The sequence below is a fragment of the Notothenia rossii genome, assembly GCF_949606895.1.
Source record: "Notothenia rossii genome assembly, chromosome: 2".
Lineage (NCBI taxonomy): Eukaryota > Metazoa > Chordata > Actinopteri > Perciformes > Nototheniidae > Notothenia > Notothenia rossii.
Window position 1 is genome coordinate 94,786,139 of NC_136904.1, and position 15,000 is coordinate 94,801,138.

Genomic DNA, 15,000 nt, shown 5'->3' on the forward strand with positions numbered 1-15,000 from the left:
CAACAGAGCGGGGATCCCTCTCCCAGGACGGACAGACGGGCAGCAGACGTCATGTGAACATTACAAAGATAATACATTTAAGAAAGAGACATGGTCAAAATAATAACAAAACAAACATATGTGCGTCGGTGCCCGTCGCACACTCAACACGTCCTTAGAGGATCATGTTCTAGTGTGCTGCACAGTGCGAGTGGAAGAGATATGGACTGAAGTCTGGGCGGGGGTCTCCGTGAGCACAGCTGAGCCTCTCGTGTCTGACCTGCAGGGCGGTGTGAGTCCTGAGCAGCTCTCGATACTCAGCGTTGATGTCACAGTGCCTCCTCCCCAGGTCGGTGTACTCCTGCTGCAGGCGGTACAGAGCCTTGCTCTCGTCCAGGGAACCTTTCTGCTCCCTGAGCCTGGACCCGGAGTCCCCGATGTCTCCCAAGTTGTAGTTTGTCTCTGCGCGTGGTTCTCCCTGAGCCTTCTGCACAGACCAGGTCAATTTGCAGTTTTCCTCCAGAGTTGTGATCTGCTTCTTCAAAGCCTCTCGGAGCTCCACGCGGTGCTCCTCACTCCTGCTCCTTTCTTTTTCCAGACCGGACGAGATCTGATCCACAGTCAGCTGCAGCTCAGAGTTCCTGGTCTTCTCCTGTTTGAGGGCTTCTTCCAGATCGGCCTGTCTCATCTTCGTCTTTGACTCCGTGTCTCTGAGCTCACTCACCAGGCCCTGCAGATTAGTGATGGTGAACTGATTGTCAGAGATGATATCCTTTGTCCTCGACAGCATCTCTTCACGGCCCGCAGAGAGAGAGCGGAGGTCAGATCTTTCTCCCTCGTGGTCTCTCTCCAGGACACGGAGCTTAGCCCTGATGTCAGCGTTCTCCCTCCGTAGCGTCTGCATGCCGTACGCAGAGGCTGCTCTCAGTTGTTGAGCGAGGATGGAATGAGGTCCAGCCTGCTTTCCAACCATCTCCTCAAATCGCTTCTTCTCTCTTCTCAGAGACGACTGTAGGAGCCTCTCGGCCGTCTGGCTCTTCTCCAAAGCCAGACTCAGCTCTCTCTCTTGGCTCTGGGTCTCCTCTGAGGCTCTGGAGAATGGAGCCTCCTCCAGTCTGCTGCAGGCTCCTCTGTCTCCCTGAAGCCTGTCCTCCTCAGGGTGCTGCGTACTGAGAGCAGCCTCCAGCTCACGGTGCAGTCTCTTGTTCTCAGAGGCGAGGTTCTGGTTCCCCTGAGTCACACGGGCCAGTTCGTCTGCTTCCTTCTTCTGCAGAGAGAGGGCCGCCTCGTAGTCCCTCTGCAGCCCCTCAGAAGCCAGGGTCCTCTCACTCAGCTCTCTCTCTTGGCTCTGGATCTTCTTTGAGGCTCTGGAGAATCGAGCCTCCTCCTTCTTCACGGCCTCCTCCAGTCTCCTGCAGGCTCCTCTGTCTCCCTGAAGCTTCTTCTCTTCACGGTGCAGTCTCCTGTTCTCAGAGGCGAGGTTCTGGTTCCCCTGAGTTACACGGGCCAGTTCTTCTGCTTCCTTCTTCTGCAGAGAGAGGGCCGCCTCGTAGTCCCTCTGCAGCGAGTTGCTTTTTGCTTGCTCTGCTTTGAGGTCTGAAGCACTCTTGCTCACTCTCTCCTGGAGGGAGGTCACCATGCTGAGCTTGGATGCGATGTCTCCTTGGAGCTTCAGGACATCTGAGTGCAGGGACTCGATGTGTTTGTCTTTCTTCAGACTGTCCTCCTGCCGCTCAGTGAGGCGGTCCCTTATGGCTGTCACTGAGTCGGTGTGCGACACCATCAGCTCTGAGAGCTCTCTCTGGTGCCGGCTGGAGGACGCATGCTGAGCTCTCTGGAGCTTCTCTATCAGCTTCTTGTCTTCTTCACGCTCACACGTCATCACAGTGATTCTGCTTTTCAGCTTCGCTCTGCCACGCTGCTGCTCCTTCTGGCTCTGCTTCAGTTCAGCGTCCATGTGCTTTATGACATCACAAAGGGAATCGTTTTCAGATTGCTCATCCTTCAGAGCCTCTGCTAGAGCCTCCTTCTCTGCTTTGTGCCGAGCTGTGGATGTTTTCTCCTTCATCAAGGCCTCTGCAAGAGCAGCTTTGGCTTTCCTCTCCTCGTCCAGGGCGTCCTGACGACCAGACGGTCTCTCAGACCTCGTCTTTCTCTCAGACGGTCTCTCAGACCTCGTCTTTCTCTCAGACGATCTCTCAGACCTCGTCTTTCTCTCAGACGATTTCTCAGATCTGGTCTTTCTCTCAGACGATTTCTCAGATCTGGTCTTTCTCTCAGACGATTTGTCAGATATGGTCTTTCTCTCAGATGATTTATCGGATCTGGTCTTTCTCTCAGACCTCTCAGATCTCGTCTTTCTCTCAGACCTCTCAGATCTGGTCTTTCTCTCAGATGATTTATCGGATCTGGTCTTTCTCTCAGATCTCTCAGATCTCGTCTTTCTCTCAGATGATTTCTCAGACCTCGTCTTTCTCTCAGACGATTTGTCGGATCTCGTCTTTCTCTCAGACGATCTCTCAGATCTCGTCTTTCTCTCAGATGATTTGTCGGATCTCGTCTTTCTCTCAGACCTCGTCTTTCTCTCAGATCTCTTCTTTCTCTCAGATCTCTCAGAGTCCTCTGTCTGTGAAACATAAAACAATTATTATTGTGTTGTCTATGTGAAGTTGTCTTATTAGGAAAACCGAAGTGGAGTCATCTCTGCATCCCTGGGTGTGGAAAGGTAAGCTGGGATCAGATGCTTTAAAGGTGATTTATTATTTTGATGTATGTGTTGGAAAAACTTGAGTAAAGAAACTTAAGTGTTGAGTATTAGCTTGTTCACAGTTTCGAGGAGTGTGATTCTAAACATGTGTGCCACTGAATGTATGTCTTACCTCATCAGGGGAAGTGCAGCTGTACTTTGCTCTGTGGCTGGGGATGGAGGTGTGCTCCTTAATGTCTTCCTCCACCTCCTCAGCAAACTCCTGAATCTCTTCTATTTCAGACTCGATCTCTTCTGCCAATTGCCAAATCTCTGGAAATGCAGACTCTGTCTTATTTAGGTCAGACATTTCTTTGATTTCGGACTCTTCCTCATCATGAAGGTCCAATGTGTCTTCGAAGTCTTCATCCGTCGAGTATACATACTCTTTATCCTCCTCAACTTCCTCCTCCACCTTGTTTGCAAACTCCTTCACCTCCTCCATGATTTCCTCCTCAATCTCCTCCTCGACAGAACTGTCCTGAGAGTCCTTGTACGTCATGGTGAACACTGATCTTCTTCTGTCCATCTTGTTATGGTGAAGGAAAAGCTGCTTCTGACTGAAATGTGACCTCGATGTGTCTGGGATGAAAGCTGGCTTGTTATCGTCCTGCACAAACTGCAAATGACTTGTGTAGCTATTTAACCAGAGAGCATGCTCTCTTGCAGCCGCTGTGGTATGACATCATCAGGTTCAGTATGACTTCAGAGCCCAACATTCCGGAATGTGCTTTGGTCTGCCGACACATTCCATTTCAGAGTATTCTACATTCCATTTCAAAGTATTCTACATTCCATTTCAAAGTATTCTACATTCCACTTCAAAGTATTCTACATTCCATTTCAAAGTATTCTACATTCCATCTCAAAGTATTCTACATTCCACTTCAAAGTATTCTACATTCCATCTCAAAGTATTCTACATTCCTCTCCTTTGTATGTAGACATTCTAAAAGTATGGAGTAAAGTACCTTAAGGAAGTAAAAGAGACATGTGTCCCCTATGTGTTAAGAGACTCTCTCTTTACACAGAGGGGACACATGTCTCTTCTAAATCAACATGTGTCCCCTCTTCTCCATGTCTCTTCTACATCAACATGTGTCCCCTCTTCTTCATGTCTCTTCTACATCAACATGTGTCCCCTCTTCTTCATGTCTCTTCTAAATCAACATGTGTCCCCTCTTCTTCATGTCTCTTCTACATCAACATGTGTCCCCTCTTCTTCATGTCTCTTCTACATCAACATGTGTCCCCTCTTCTTCGTGTCTCTTCTACATCAACATGTGTCCCCTCTTCTCCATGTCTCTTCTACATCAACATGTGTCCCCGCTTCTTCATGTCTCTTCTACATTAACATGTGTCCCCTCTTCTTCATGTCTCTTCTACATTAACATGTGTCCCCTCTTCTTCATGTCTCTTCTACATTAACATGTGTCCCCTCTTCTCCATGTCTCTTCTACATCAACATGTGTCCCCTCTTCTCCATGTCTCTTCTACATCAACATGTGTCCCCCCTCTTCTTCATGTCTCTTCTACATCAACATGTGTCCCCTCTCTTCTTCATGTCTCTTCTACATCAACATGTGTCCCCCCTCTTCTCCATGTCTCTTCTACATCAACATGTGTCCCCTCTCTTCTTCATGTCTCTTCTACATCAACATGTGTCCCCTCTTCTTCATGTCTCTTCTTCATCAACATGTGTCCTCTTCTTCATGTCTCTTCTACATCAACATGTGTCCCCTCTTCTTCATGTCTCTTCTTCATCAACATGTGTCCCCTCTTCTTCATGTCTCTTCTTCATCAACATGTGTCCCCTCTTCTTCATGTCTCTTCTACATCAACATGTGTCCCCCCTCTTCTCCATGTCTCTTCTACATCAACATGTGTCCCCTCTCTTCTTCATGTCTCTTCTACATCAACATGTGTCCCCTCTTCTTCATGTCTCTTCTTCATCAACATGTGTCCTCTTCTTCATGTCTCTTCTACATCAACATGTGTCCCCTCTTCTTCATGTCTCTTCTACATCAACATGTGTCCCCTCTTCCTCATGTCTCTTCTACATCAACATGTGTCCCCTCTTCTTCATGTCTCTTCTACATCAACATGTGTCCTGTGTCCCCGCTTCTTCATGTCTCTTCTACATTAACATGTGTCCCCTCTTCTTCGTGTCTCTTCTACATCAACATGTGTCCCCTCTTCTTCGTGTCTCTTCTACATTAACATGTGTCCCCTCTTCTTCATGTCTCTTCTACATTAACATGTGTCCCCTCTTCTCCATGTCTCTTCTACATCAACATGTGTCCCCGCTTCTTCATGTCTCTTCTACATTAACATGTGTCCCCTCTTCTCCATGTCTCTTCTACATCAACATGTGTCCCCTCTTCTTCGTGTCTCTTCTACATCAGCATGTGTCCCCTCTTCTTCATGTCTCTTCTACATCAACATGTGTCCCCCCTCTTCTTCATGTCTCTTCTACATCAACATGTGTCCCCTCTCTTCTTCATGTCTCTTCTACATCAACATGTGTCCCCTCTTCTTCATGTCTCTTCTTCATCAACATGTGTCCTCTTCTTCATGTCTCTTCTACATCAACATGTGTCCCCTCTTCTCCATGTCTCTTCTACATCAACATGTGTCCCCTCTTCTTCATGTCTCTTCTACATCAACATGTGTCCCCTCTTCTTCATGTCTCCTCTACATCAACATGTGTCCCCTCTGTGGAAAGAGACTCTGAAAGTTTCAGGAACAAAGATTCTCTCTCTTTTTGATCCATTTCTATAAAAACCTGTCTGAAAATGAGCTGATCAGATTTTGGCCACTTGATGATGTCATAACGATGTTTTGTCTTGTGTAACCATTAGCCAATCAGCAACCAAGGTACCCCCCCCCTTATCACCTGAATCTCCTCCTAGAGCACCATTGAGTTCTTTGTAACCAAATGTCTCTCAAATACCTCATTCACACCAACGGTGTTTCAGTGTTGGTGTGGTTTCAGGGCCGGTTCGGAGCTGGAGCTTGAAAAGCACCGGGTTTTCCTGTTCACACCGCAGCGGAGCAGCCTCTTAGCTCCGGAATCCGGTTCGTTTCAAGCACCAAAAAATTGTCCGGCCAGAGCAAAAGCACCACATACGTCACGCTTACGTCGAGGTGGGGGCGGGATCAACTCCTGAACAACAACAACAAGCCGGCGTTTTATCCAGTTTACACAACGATGGAGAAAGTTAACAAGCAGCAGTGGTCCACTGAAGAGACCAGCTACCTGCTGGGAAGCTGGTCTTCTGAAGAGGTACAGAGGAAGCTGGAGCACAATCGGCCATTGTTGTTGATGTTGGTGTGAGCTGTGAGGGGTTTCCGCGCGGTTTGGCTTTATGAAGCAGGCACGCAAACGGTTACGTCATGACGCAAACGATGACGCAATGACGCAGCACCAGTCGGACTCTGGGCGGTGGGAAAAGAGCCGGAGCTAAACCGAAGAACCAGTTCTGAACCTCAAAAGCTCTAGCACGGAGCTTGAACCGGAGTTGCGTTGGTGTGAAAGAGGTATCAGGGGCGTGGGGAGGGGCTCCTTATTTTCATCTAAAGTAACAGACAGAGAATCAGCACTTTGGAAACAGGGCTGAAACAGAGGGGATTATGGGTAATGCTGCAATGATCTGTTTGGTGTTTCAGCCAATCAGAGAGAGGGTCTGGATATATCTGTGATATATTGATGAGAAACAGATAGGGGACCTTTAATGTTAAGTAGTCATATTGGCAAAAAGTTTACTAGCAAGGAAGCAGAACAGTTCATCGTTCAAATGTCTGCAGGAAAGTAAGAACATGACTCTGACTCAGCAACACTACTTGACATTTTAGAGAGAGTAACCCCTGAGAGGTCAAGGCTACAGTGTTTAAATCCAATAAATGGTTAATTTTTAAGCAAAGCATTTTACTGTTTTTTTTATTCTGAATTGTAAAAAAAATATTGTTGCTTCTACTAAAGTAAAAATAACCAGAAACAGCAGAGTTTACACCATTTCCCTTAACAATACAAATTATATATTTCCAAAGTCAAGAAAGCATGGATTTATTAAAAACAAAAATGATTGATTTTACATTTTTGACATTCCAAGTTTCTAAAAATATATTATAAAAAAAATCCTCAAAATAAAAACCTGTAGGCTACATCTAGCAAGCGACTGATTGTAATCGATAGTGCTCACAGAGATGAAACACACAAGCACACACACGGCAAACATCTACAGCAGAGACACGATGGTGTTGACAACAAAAACAATTCACCTTCCACATCATCAGTTAACCTGCATTCTCTGTGATCTTCCCTGGCCTGCTTGGACCATCAGCTAAGTATCTACTTCGTTACACAATTCGCCTTCCCCCCTAAAAAAAACTCTACACTTAAACCTGCCCCACACACCAACATCTGAACTGAACTCTTCAGTCACAACCATATCTGTACGGGAAACCCGATCGGTTCTACGTATGTGAGAATACGCCGCTACTTCCCATGATGCTTACTGAAGTATGTCGAAGCACTGCAAAGTATTTAATAATAATTGGTTTAAAATGGAAAATAAACAGTTGTCCTTATTTATTTGAGACTATTTATTAATTTCCAGTTATTAGTCACATCTCACAGAAAATCCCCCCGAATATATACCACGTTATCCATAATAGTGATTTCTCCCACACTCCCTGAAGGTAGCAGGAGGTATCCCTAACTAGAGTTATTTTAATTATATGTAAAAAAGGAAACGAATTAAAAGCATATAATAATACCTTATATTTAATATCTCATTGTACACCCTGCAGTTGGATTTCACGAGGCTTACCTTAAAAAAAAAAATCTAAATTATAATACAAAAAGAGACTTTAAAATCTAATCATCAGTTTATACATCTAAGTTAATTCTGCTTGAAAATATTCCGTCAATACCACACGCCTGCTCTGCTGGTAATTACACGTCAACACCTCTGGAACCTGAGTGAGTGTAATGTGATGGAGTTATTCAGTTTGTAAAAGTGTTTTAACATGTTTTAATTAGTTTATTCCAGGCATGCCGAATGAAAGAGCAAATTGTGTTTGGTTGTGCAATGTGTTAATAGCATATCTCCAATAAAGTGTTTTACATATAAAACAAGCAGAGAATCTTTAAACAGAGTTTTTAAATTCAAATCACCAGATACTTATTCTTTTTCGAAATTCAGAAAAATCAAAAAAAAAAAGAATCCGATAAAAAGGCCAACATTTGAAAAATAATACATTTAGAAAATTCCGAAAAAAAGTCAAAATACAGAGAAAAATTGCATAATTCTGAAAAAAAGTCTAATGCCGGAAAAGTAAAAAAAAGTAAGAACTACGTTTTCTTATTTTGGTAACATCCAAAAATAAATGCTCATGTGGCCCTAAACATATTCCTTACTCTTCTATTTTTTAAAAAAAAGTCACATTTAACAGAAAATACCCCAAATTCCCACGTTTTCCCGTTACAGTGGTGGTTTCTCCCACGCCTCCTGAAGGGGCCGCGGGATCTATGCCTCCTCAGTGAAAGTGAAGCATGCAAAGATGGCGGAGCTGCAGATGCTGCTGGAGGAGGAGATTCCTGCGGGACGGAGGGCTCTTCTGGACAGTTTCACTAACCTGGAGAAAGTAGCCGAGTACTGCGAGACCAACTATGTTCAGGTACATGGTGGTACTTCAAATACACGTTTAAATGTGGGGTAAATACAGCAATAAGGGGGGAATGTGAGCAGGGAGTGGGCGGAGAGAGGCAGTGATGGAATGACAGCACCAGGATCCGTTAATAAAACCGTTATTTTTATGGTATTGAAAAATTAGGGAAGATCTTGCGAGATTTCAGTAAATGTATAAACACTTACTATACGGCCTATACGTGTAAGTTAATTCGGCTTCAAAATATTCCACCAAAACACGTCTGGTTTCATGGAAATTCAACTTTCATAACTCTGAAAATCTGAAGGAAAAGTCAAAATTCTGAGAAAATTTCGAAGTTCTAAGAAAAAGTCAACATTTTGAGAAAAGTCATCATTCTGAAAAAAGTCAGAATTCTGAGAAAAAAGTCAAAATTCTGAGTAAAAAAAAAAAAATCTAAATTCTAATACAAAAAGAGACTTTAAAATCTACTCCACAGTTTATACATCTAAGTTAATTCTGCTTGAAAATATTCTGTCAATACCACACGCCTGCTCTGCTGGTAATTACACGTTAACACCTCTGGAACCTGAGTGAGTGTAATGTGATGGAGTTATTCAGTTTGTAAAAGTGTTTTAACATGTTTTAATTAGTTTATTCCAGGCATGCCGAATGAAAGAGCCAATTGTGTTTGGTTGTGCAATGTGTTAATAACATATCTCCCATAAAGTGTTTTACATATAAAACAAGCAGGGAATCTTTAAACAGAGTTTTTATAATGGGAGTCTGGTGCACCATTTTTCCTCCTGTATATCAGTATGTAGTGTCTCTACTTTAAAGAGTCCTCTCCTGCTGATGTTCAGGTGTATATCAGTATGTAGTGTCTCTACTTTAAAGAGTCCTCTCCTGCTGATGTTCAGGTGTATATCAGTGTGTAGTGTCTCTAGTTTAAAGAGTCCTCTCCTGCTGATGTTCAGGTGTATATCAGTATGTAGTGTCTCTACTTTAAAGAGTCCTCTCCTGCTGATGTTCAGGTGTATATCAGTATGTAGTGTCTCTACTTTAAAGAGTCCCCTCCTGCTGATGTTCAGGTGTATATCAGTATGTAGTGTCTCCACTTTAAAGAGTCCCCTCCTGCTGATGTTCAGGTGTATATCAGTGTGTAGTGTCTCTACTTTAAAGAGTCCTCTGCTGTAGGGCTGGGCGATATGGTCTCAAAATGATATCGCGGTATTTACTGACTATATCGCGATTTACGATATATATCGCAATATTCTGAAATGTCCTCTAAAAAAAAAAAACAACATGTTTTTATTTAACCCCCTGATGTTTACAGTCACTCCAGTATGATGATTCTAGTAGTCCCTGCAACATATGTCTGCATTAAAAAAAATCGAGTAATAATGAAGAAAATGAACACATTTGTTGCAATAGTAATTTATGCACTAACTACATTACTACTTGCACTACAACATTTGAATCATCAGTTCTTCCTCATTTTCCTCAATTGTTCATATTTGGTTTATGAAAATAATGATATTGTGGTCATTGTTAAAAAATGTCTGCTATTATTATGAGTAGTATTATTATTATTATTAGTATAATGCGCTTTCTGTCTTCCTGTCATTATCAGGAATTAGACATGTAATGGCTATGTATTAGATTAGATTATAACCTTCATTCTCCTAAACTGCTGGGACATTTCCCTAAAGCCAATACCTTTATATTTTCTACTCTTCACTTACTTGTCAGCATAGATCGGCATTGATGTACAGAGCCGACAGAAGACCTTGTTCATATTGGCATCATATTGAGAGGTGCAGCCAGTGACGCGTCCTAAAACCAGGAAGTAAGCTGCTGGTTCCCTCCACAAATAGCAATGGGATTTCTCCACAGGGTTTTGGAAAATAGCTGGAAATAAGGTCTGTGGAAAACAAACCTGTTTGATAAATGCACGTTTTGTTCAGCCGGATAATCTCCATATGTCTACCCTACTTTTATAATGTTCGAATCATAAATCTAATCGATAGATTATAAAAGGGTTTTAGGACGCGTCACTGCACCACTCTATGAAGAAGCAAACTCCATCGATCAAGCTGGCTGAAACTTTCTCTCCCTCTTCTTCTCATGCTCCCTGTCACTCTCCTTTAACTCCTCCGGTCACTTTATTTTATTTGAAGATAGTTTTTTGCCCGGCGCTCACGGGCAAACGGGAGCCTGCTCGCGCTGGCTCTGCAGCAAACAGCTGCTGCGGAGACAGCGCGAGCAGGCTCCCGTTTGCCTTTCACCCAAAAACGACAACCGCCTCACGAAACGCTATGTTGTAGCGTTAATAAACGAAACAATTTAACAAAATTGCTTGTCAAAGTACCAATACCACTGGACAATTTTATTTTTTTTAAGCAATATTTTTAGTGGCCCGAGCGGGCAAGTGGAAAGTACGTTATGCTGGCCCGGGGTGTCTAAATAGTGCTTCCGAGCCAGCGGGCCATTTATAATGTCGAGCCCTGCTCTCTGTCACTGTGCATGTGTGTAATGTTTGTGTGCAAGTTAGACGGGGCCTGCGTGTGTGCCTGCGTGTGTGACTGTGTCTATGAGGGAGAAAGGAAAGCTCATTTTGGCCGCGGCTGGAAATTGATTTGACAACATAATACTCGATGTTCACGATGTGGTCATTTACGACATCGCATGGAGTGCAATCCACGATGTATCGTGTAAACTCGATATATCGCCCAGCCCTACTCTGCTGCTGATGTTCAGGTGTATATCAGTATGTAGTGTCTCTGCTTTAAAGAGTCCCCTCCTGCTGATGTTCAGGTGTATATCAGTATGTAGTGTCTCCACTTTAAAGAGTCCTCTCCTGCTGATGTTCAGGTGTATATCAGTATGTAGTGTCTCTACTTTAAAGAGTCCTCTCCTGCTGATGTTCAGGTGTATATCAGTGTGTAGTGTCTCTACTTTAAAGAGTCCTCTGCTGCTGATGTTCAGGTGTATATCAGTATGTAGTGTCTCCACTTTAAAGAGTCCCCTCCTGCTGATGTTCAGGTGTATATCAGTGTGTAGTGTCTCTACTTTAAAGAGTCCTCTGCTGCTGATGTTCAGGTGTATATCAGTATGTAGTGTCTCTACTTTAAAGAGTCCTCTCCTGCTGATGTTCAGGTGTATATCAGTATGTAGTGTCTCTACTTTAAAGAGTCCTCTCCTGCTGATGTTCAGGTGTATATCAGTATGTAGTGTCTCTACTTTAAAGAGTCCTCTCCTGCTGATGTTCAGGTGTATATCAGTATGTAGTGTCTCTACTTTAAAGAGTCCTCTCCTGCTGATGTTCAGGTGTATATCAGTATCTAGTGTCTCTACTTTAAAGAGTCCTCTCCTGCTGATGTTCAGGTGTATATCAGTATGTAGTGTCTCTACTTTAAAGAGTCCTCTCCTGCTGATGTTCAGGTGTATATCAGTATCTAGTGTCTCTACTTTAAAGAGTCCTCTCCTGCTGATGTTCAGGTGTATATCAGTGTGTAGTGTCTATACTTTAAAGAGTCCTCTCCTGCTGATGTTCAGGTGTATATCAGTATGTAGTGTCTCTACTTTAAAGAGTCCTCTCCTGCTGATGTTCAGGTGTATATCAGTATGTAGTGTCTCTGCTTTAAAGAGTCCCCTCCTGCTGATGTTCAGGTGTATATCAGTATGTAGTGTCTCTACTTTAAAGAGTCCTCTCCTGCTGATGTTCAGGTGTATATCAGTATGTAGTGTCTCTGCTTTAAAGAGTCCTCTCCTGCTGATGTTCAGGTGTATATCAGTATGTAGTGTCTCTACTTTAAAGAGTTCTCTCCTGCTGATGTTCAGGTGTATATCAGTATGTAGTGTCTCTACTTTAAAGAGTCCTCTCCTGCTGATGTTCAGGTGTATATCAGTATGTAGTGTCTCTGCTTTAAAGAGTCCCCTCCTGCTGATGTTCAGGTGTATATCAGTGTGTAGTGTCTCTACTTTAAAGTGGACCTATCATGCTATATTTGAAACATATAATGTAGGGCCATACCTATATAAAGTATTTAAATATATATATATTTTCAAAATACCAAATAGATCCTGCATTTTAGCCATGCCTCATTTCGCTCTATTTGCTCTTTCCAGCCCTGTTTTTGCAGGGGGCTGATTCTGTGAGCTGCAGCTGACCACGCCCCCCTGCAGGAGAGGGGAGTTGGCAGTTCCTTTGGCATTAGGGCAGGGATATCTAGATACTTCCCAAGGTTTGACATCAAAATTGTGCTACTTTTAAAGCAAGCAACGATGTTTTCAAATCTGTAATCAAAAAGCTCCTCAAAAACGCTATTGAAGCAGTTCCTGCCGTTGCTACGTAGTTCAAACGGTAACAACGGACTATTTTTCTTAGCGGATGCATGTCAATTTAAATCAATACATACAACTATTTTTTAAATCAAAAAAATCATTTTCTAAATCCATAAAAGCATTTCAATTAATATTGGGAGTCATGTCGTTACTCTGTTGAGAATGTGACCGTGTGATAAGCGGGATAATGTTCAGTGACTTGGTCATTACAAAATAACACCTTCATGCTGATCTAGATCCCTCCGCTTCGCAGAGAATAAACAGAAGGGCAACCATGGCAACCATGCGTGGGAAGTCTCCCTCGCTGCTTTTGTGGCAGACTACAGCGCCACGTACAGGCCTGGCATATGTACTACAGCGTCTCCAGCGCTTTCGAGCAGCAATGGCCGGCCGTGGCCCGACCTCTCATACCCCTGATAGGTGGAGAGTTGACCAATAGCCGTAGCGCCACCGTCTTGACGTCAGGACAGTGTTCAAATCTGGATCAGTCTGTATCAGATCCGTTGCAGCCCCTTTTTAAGAGATTTGGGTATGGAGGAAAATAGAGAGGGTTGTGTTTTCTGACACTTGGTGAGTTCCCTGGAACACCCGGGACACATGTTCATGGAGAAAAGACGTACTAAAGTGCATTTTGCATGATAGGTCCCCTTTAAAGAGTCCTCAAAAATTAAAATAAACTATTTCTAAATATTTAGAAAAATAATAATGATGAGATTGTTGTGGTTAGAAGACCTAGTAAATGGTTGCTTGATTTCAGCTCTTCTATCTCCTCAAATTAAGCGAGGTATCTGCGTACTGGCTGACATCCATCTCTCTGTGTGTGTGTGTGTGTGTGTGTGTGTGTGTGTGTGTGTGTGTGTGTGTGTGTGTGTGTGTGTGTGTGTGTGTGTGTGTGTGTGTGTGTGTGTGTGTGTGTGTGTGTGTGTGTGTGTGTGTGTGTGTGTGTGTGTGTGTGTGTGTGTGTGTGTGTGTGTGTGTGTGTGTGTGTGGGCAGGCCATGCTGCTACAGACAACTGTTCCTCCTCAGTTGGCTTCAATACACACCTGTTCATCGCCAGATTTTATCTTAGTCATATTTCTGCATTTTCTCTCAACAACACACTCTCAGTCTGCCTCTCTGAAGTCTTTACGTGGCCGTAGAATAACATATACATATTATTTCTTTGCATTTGTCTTTTTTTGGGCTAAAACTCTTTCATTAATGTGACCTTTTAGAAAGAAACCCTGTAGCTCTACTCCAAATATACAAATATTTCTTACGCCTCAGTGACGGCGAATATTATGACTTTTATGTCATCTGGTTAGCTCTGTTGTGATTGGTCAACCCGTTTAGAGATGTCCCACCACTTAGCCTATCACGTACAATGTGCTAGCCAATAGGAGAGCGAGTGTTCCCTAGTGATGTCACCATGTGCTGGAACATCCTTTTCCCATGAATTTGATATCTCAGGAGTATCATCATCATCCATCAGTCGATGCAATAAATTAATTGATGGGTGAGATATTCATTTAAAAAAATGTATTGATCCTCAACTGGGTAATAAATTAAGATACGATATTTTAAATGTTTAACCTTCATCAATTCATTTCTCATTTACATTTTCTTTCTTAATTGTATCTTATTTATTTTAATTAGAAATGGATTTAATGCCAATTAGGTTTTTGGATTCAAGGAATTAAAAACAATGTATAATGGAAAAGTTAGCAAATATTAAACACAAAAAATATATTAATTTATTTTTAATAAGAAACTGAAGTAATACAACAACAGAGGAAATAATAAAGAAATATGCAGAAATCCAGATTATAAGGAAGTCCATATCTTTCCTGTTTTACATGTTCCTCTAGGTTTCCCATGTCTCCTCTCTTCTCAGAAAAGCTCTTCCAGCTCATTAGCTCTGTTCAGGCTAACGTTGTGCTAACAGGCTAACTGAGGATGGCCTACATAAATGTGCTCAGACGATGAGAGCGGTTACATAATCCCAGCGCTGAGCTGTTGATCTTGTTTTATGGGCTAAATATTTGGATTATTGACCCGTGTTCAGCCCCATGTAACCCCTGCTATCAGACTATCAGGATTTAAACTGTCTGGATTTATTTCAAGCTGCTCATGGTTATCATATTAACAACAGAATAGCTCTGTGAAGCTCTGAGGCATGATGTCTTTAGAGAGGTCCTATTCTTCCCTTTCTGGTGTTCCCTCTCATCGAGTGTGTTTATAGGTTTTTGTCCATGTAAAAAATCCCTGTGTTCCCCTTTAACGTTTTGTTATGTGA

At 42.8% G+C, this 15,000-nt stretch overlaps 1 protein-coding gene across 4 annotated transcripts in view; it reads left to right on the forward strand.

Annotated features, from left to right (window-relative positions):
• Positions 1-8,252: 8,252 nt before the first annotated feature.
• Positions 8,253-15,000, forward strand: part of LOC307028973 (abl interactor 2-like) — a 38,674-nt gene continuing 31,926 nt past the window's right edge. For all 4 annotated transcript variants that reach the window (XM_079664421.1, XM_079664423.1, XM_079664422.1 and 1 more), the window contains exon 1: positions 8,253-8,407. In XM_079664421.1, coding sequence (XP_079520547.1) covers positions 8,291-8,407 — 117 coding nt within the window. In that variant the 5' untranslated portion in view covers positions 8,253-8,290. The remainder of the gene's footprint in view (positions 8,408-15,000) is intronic.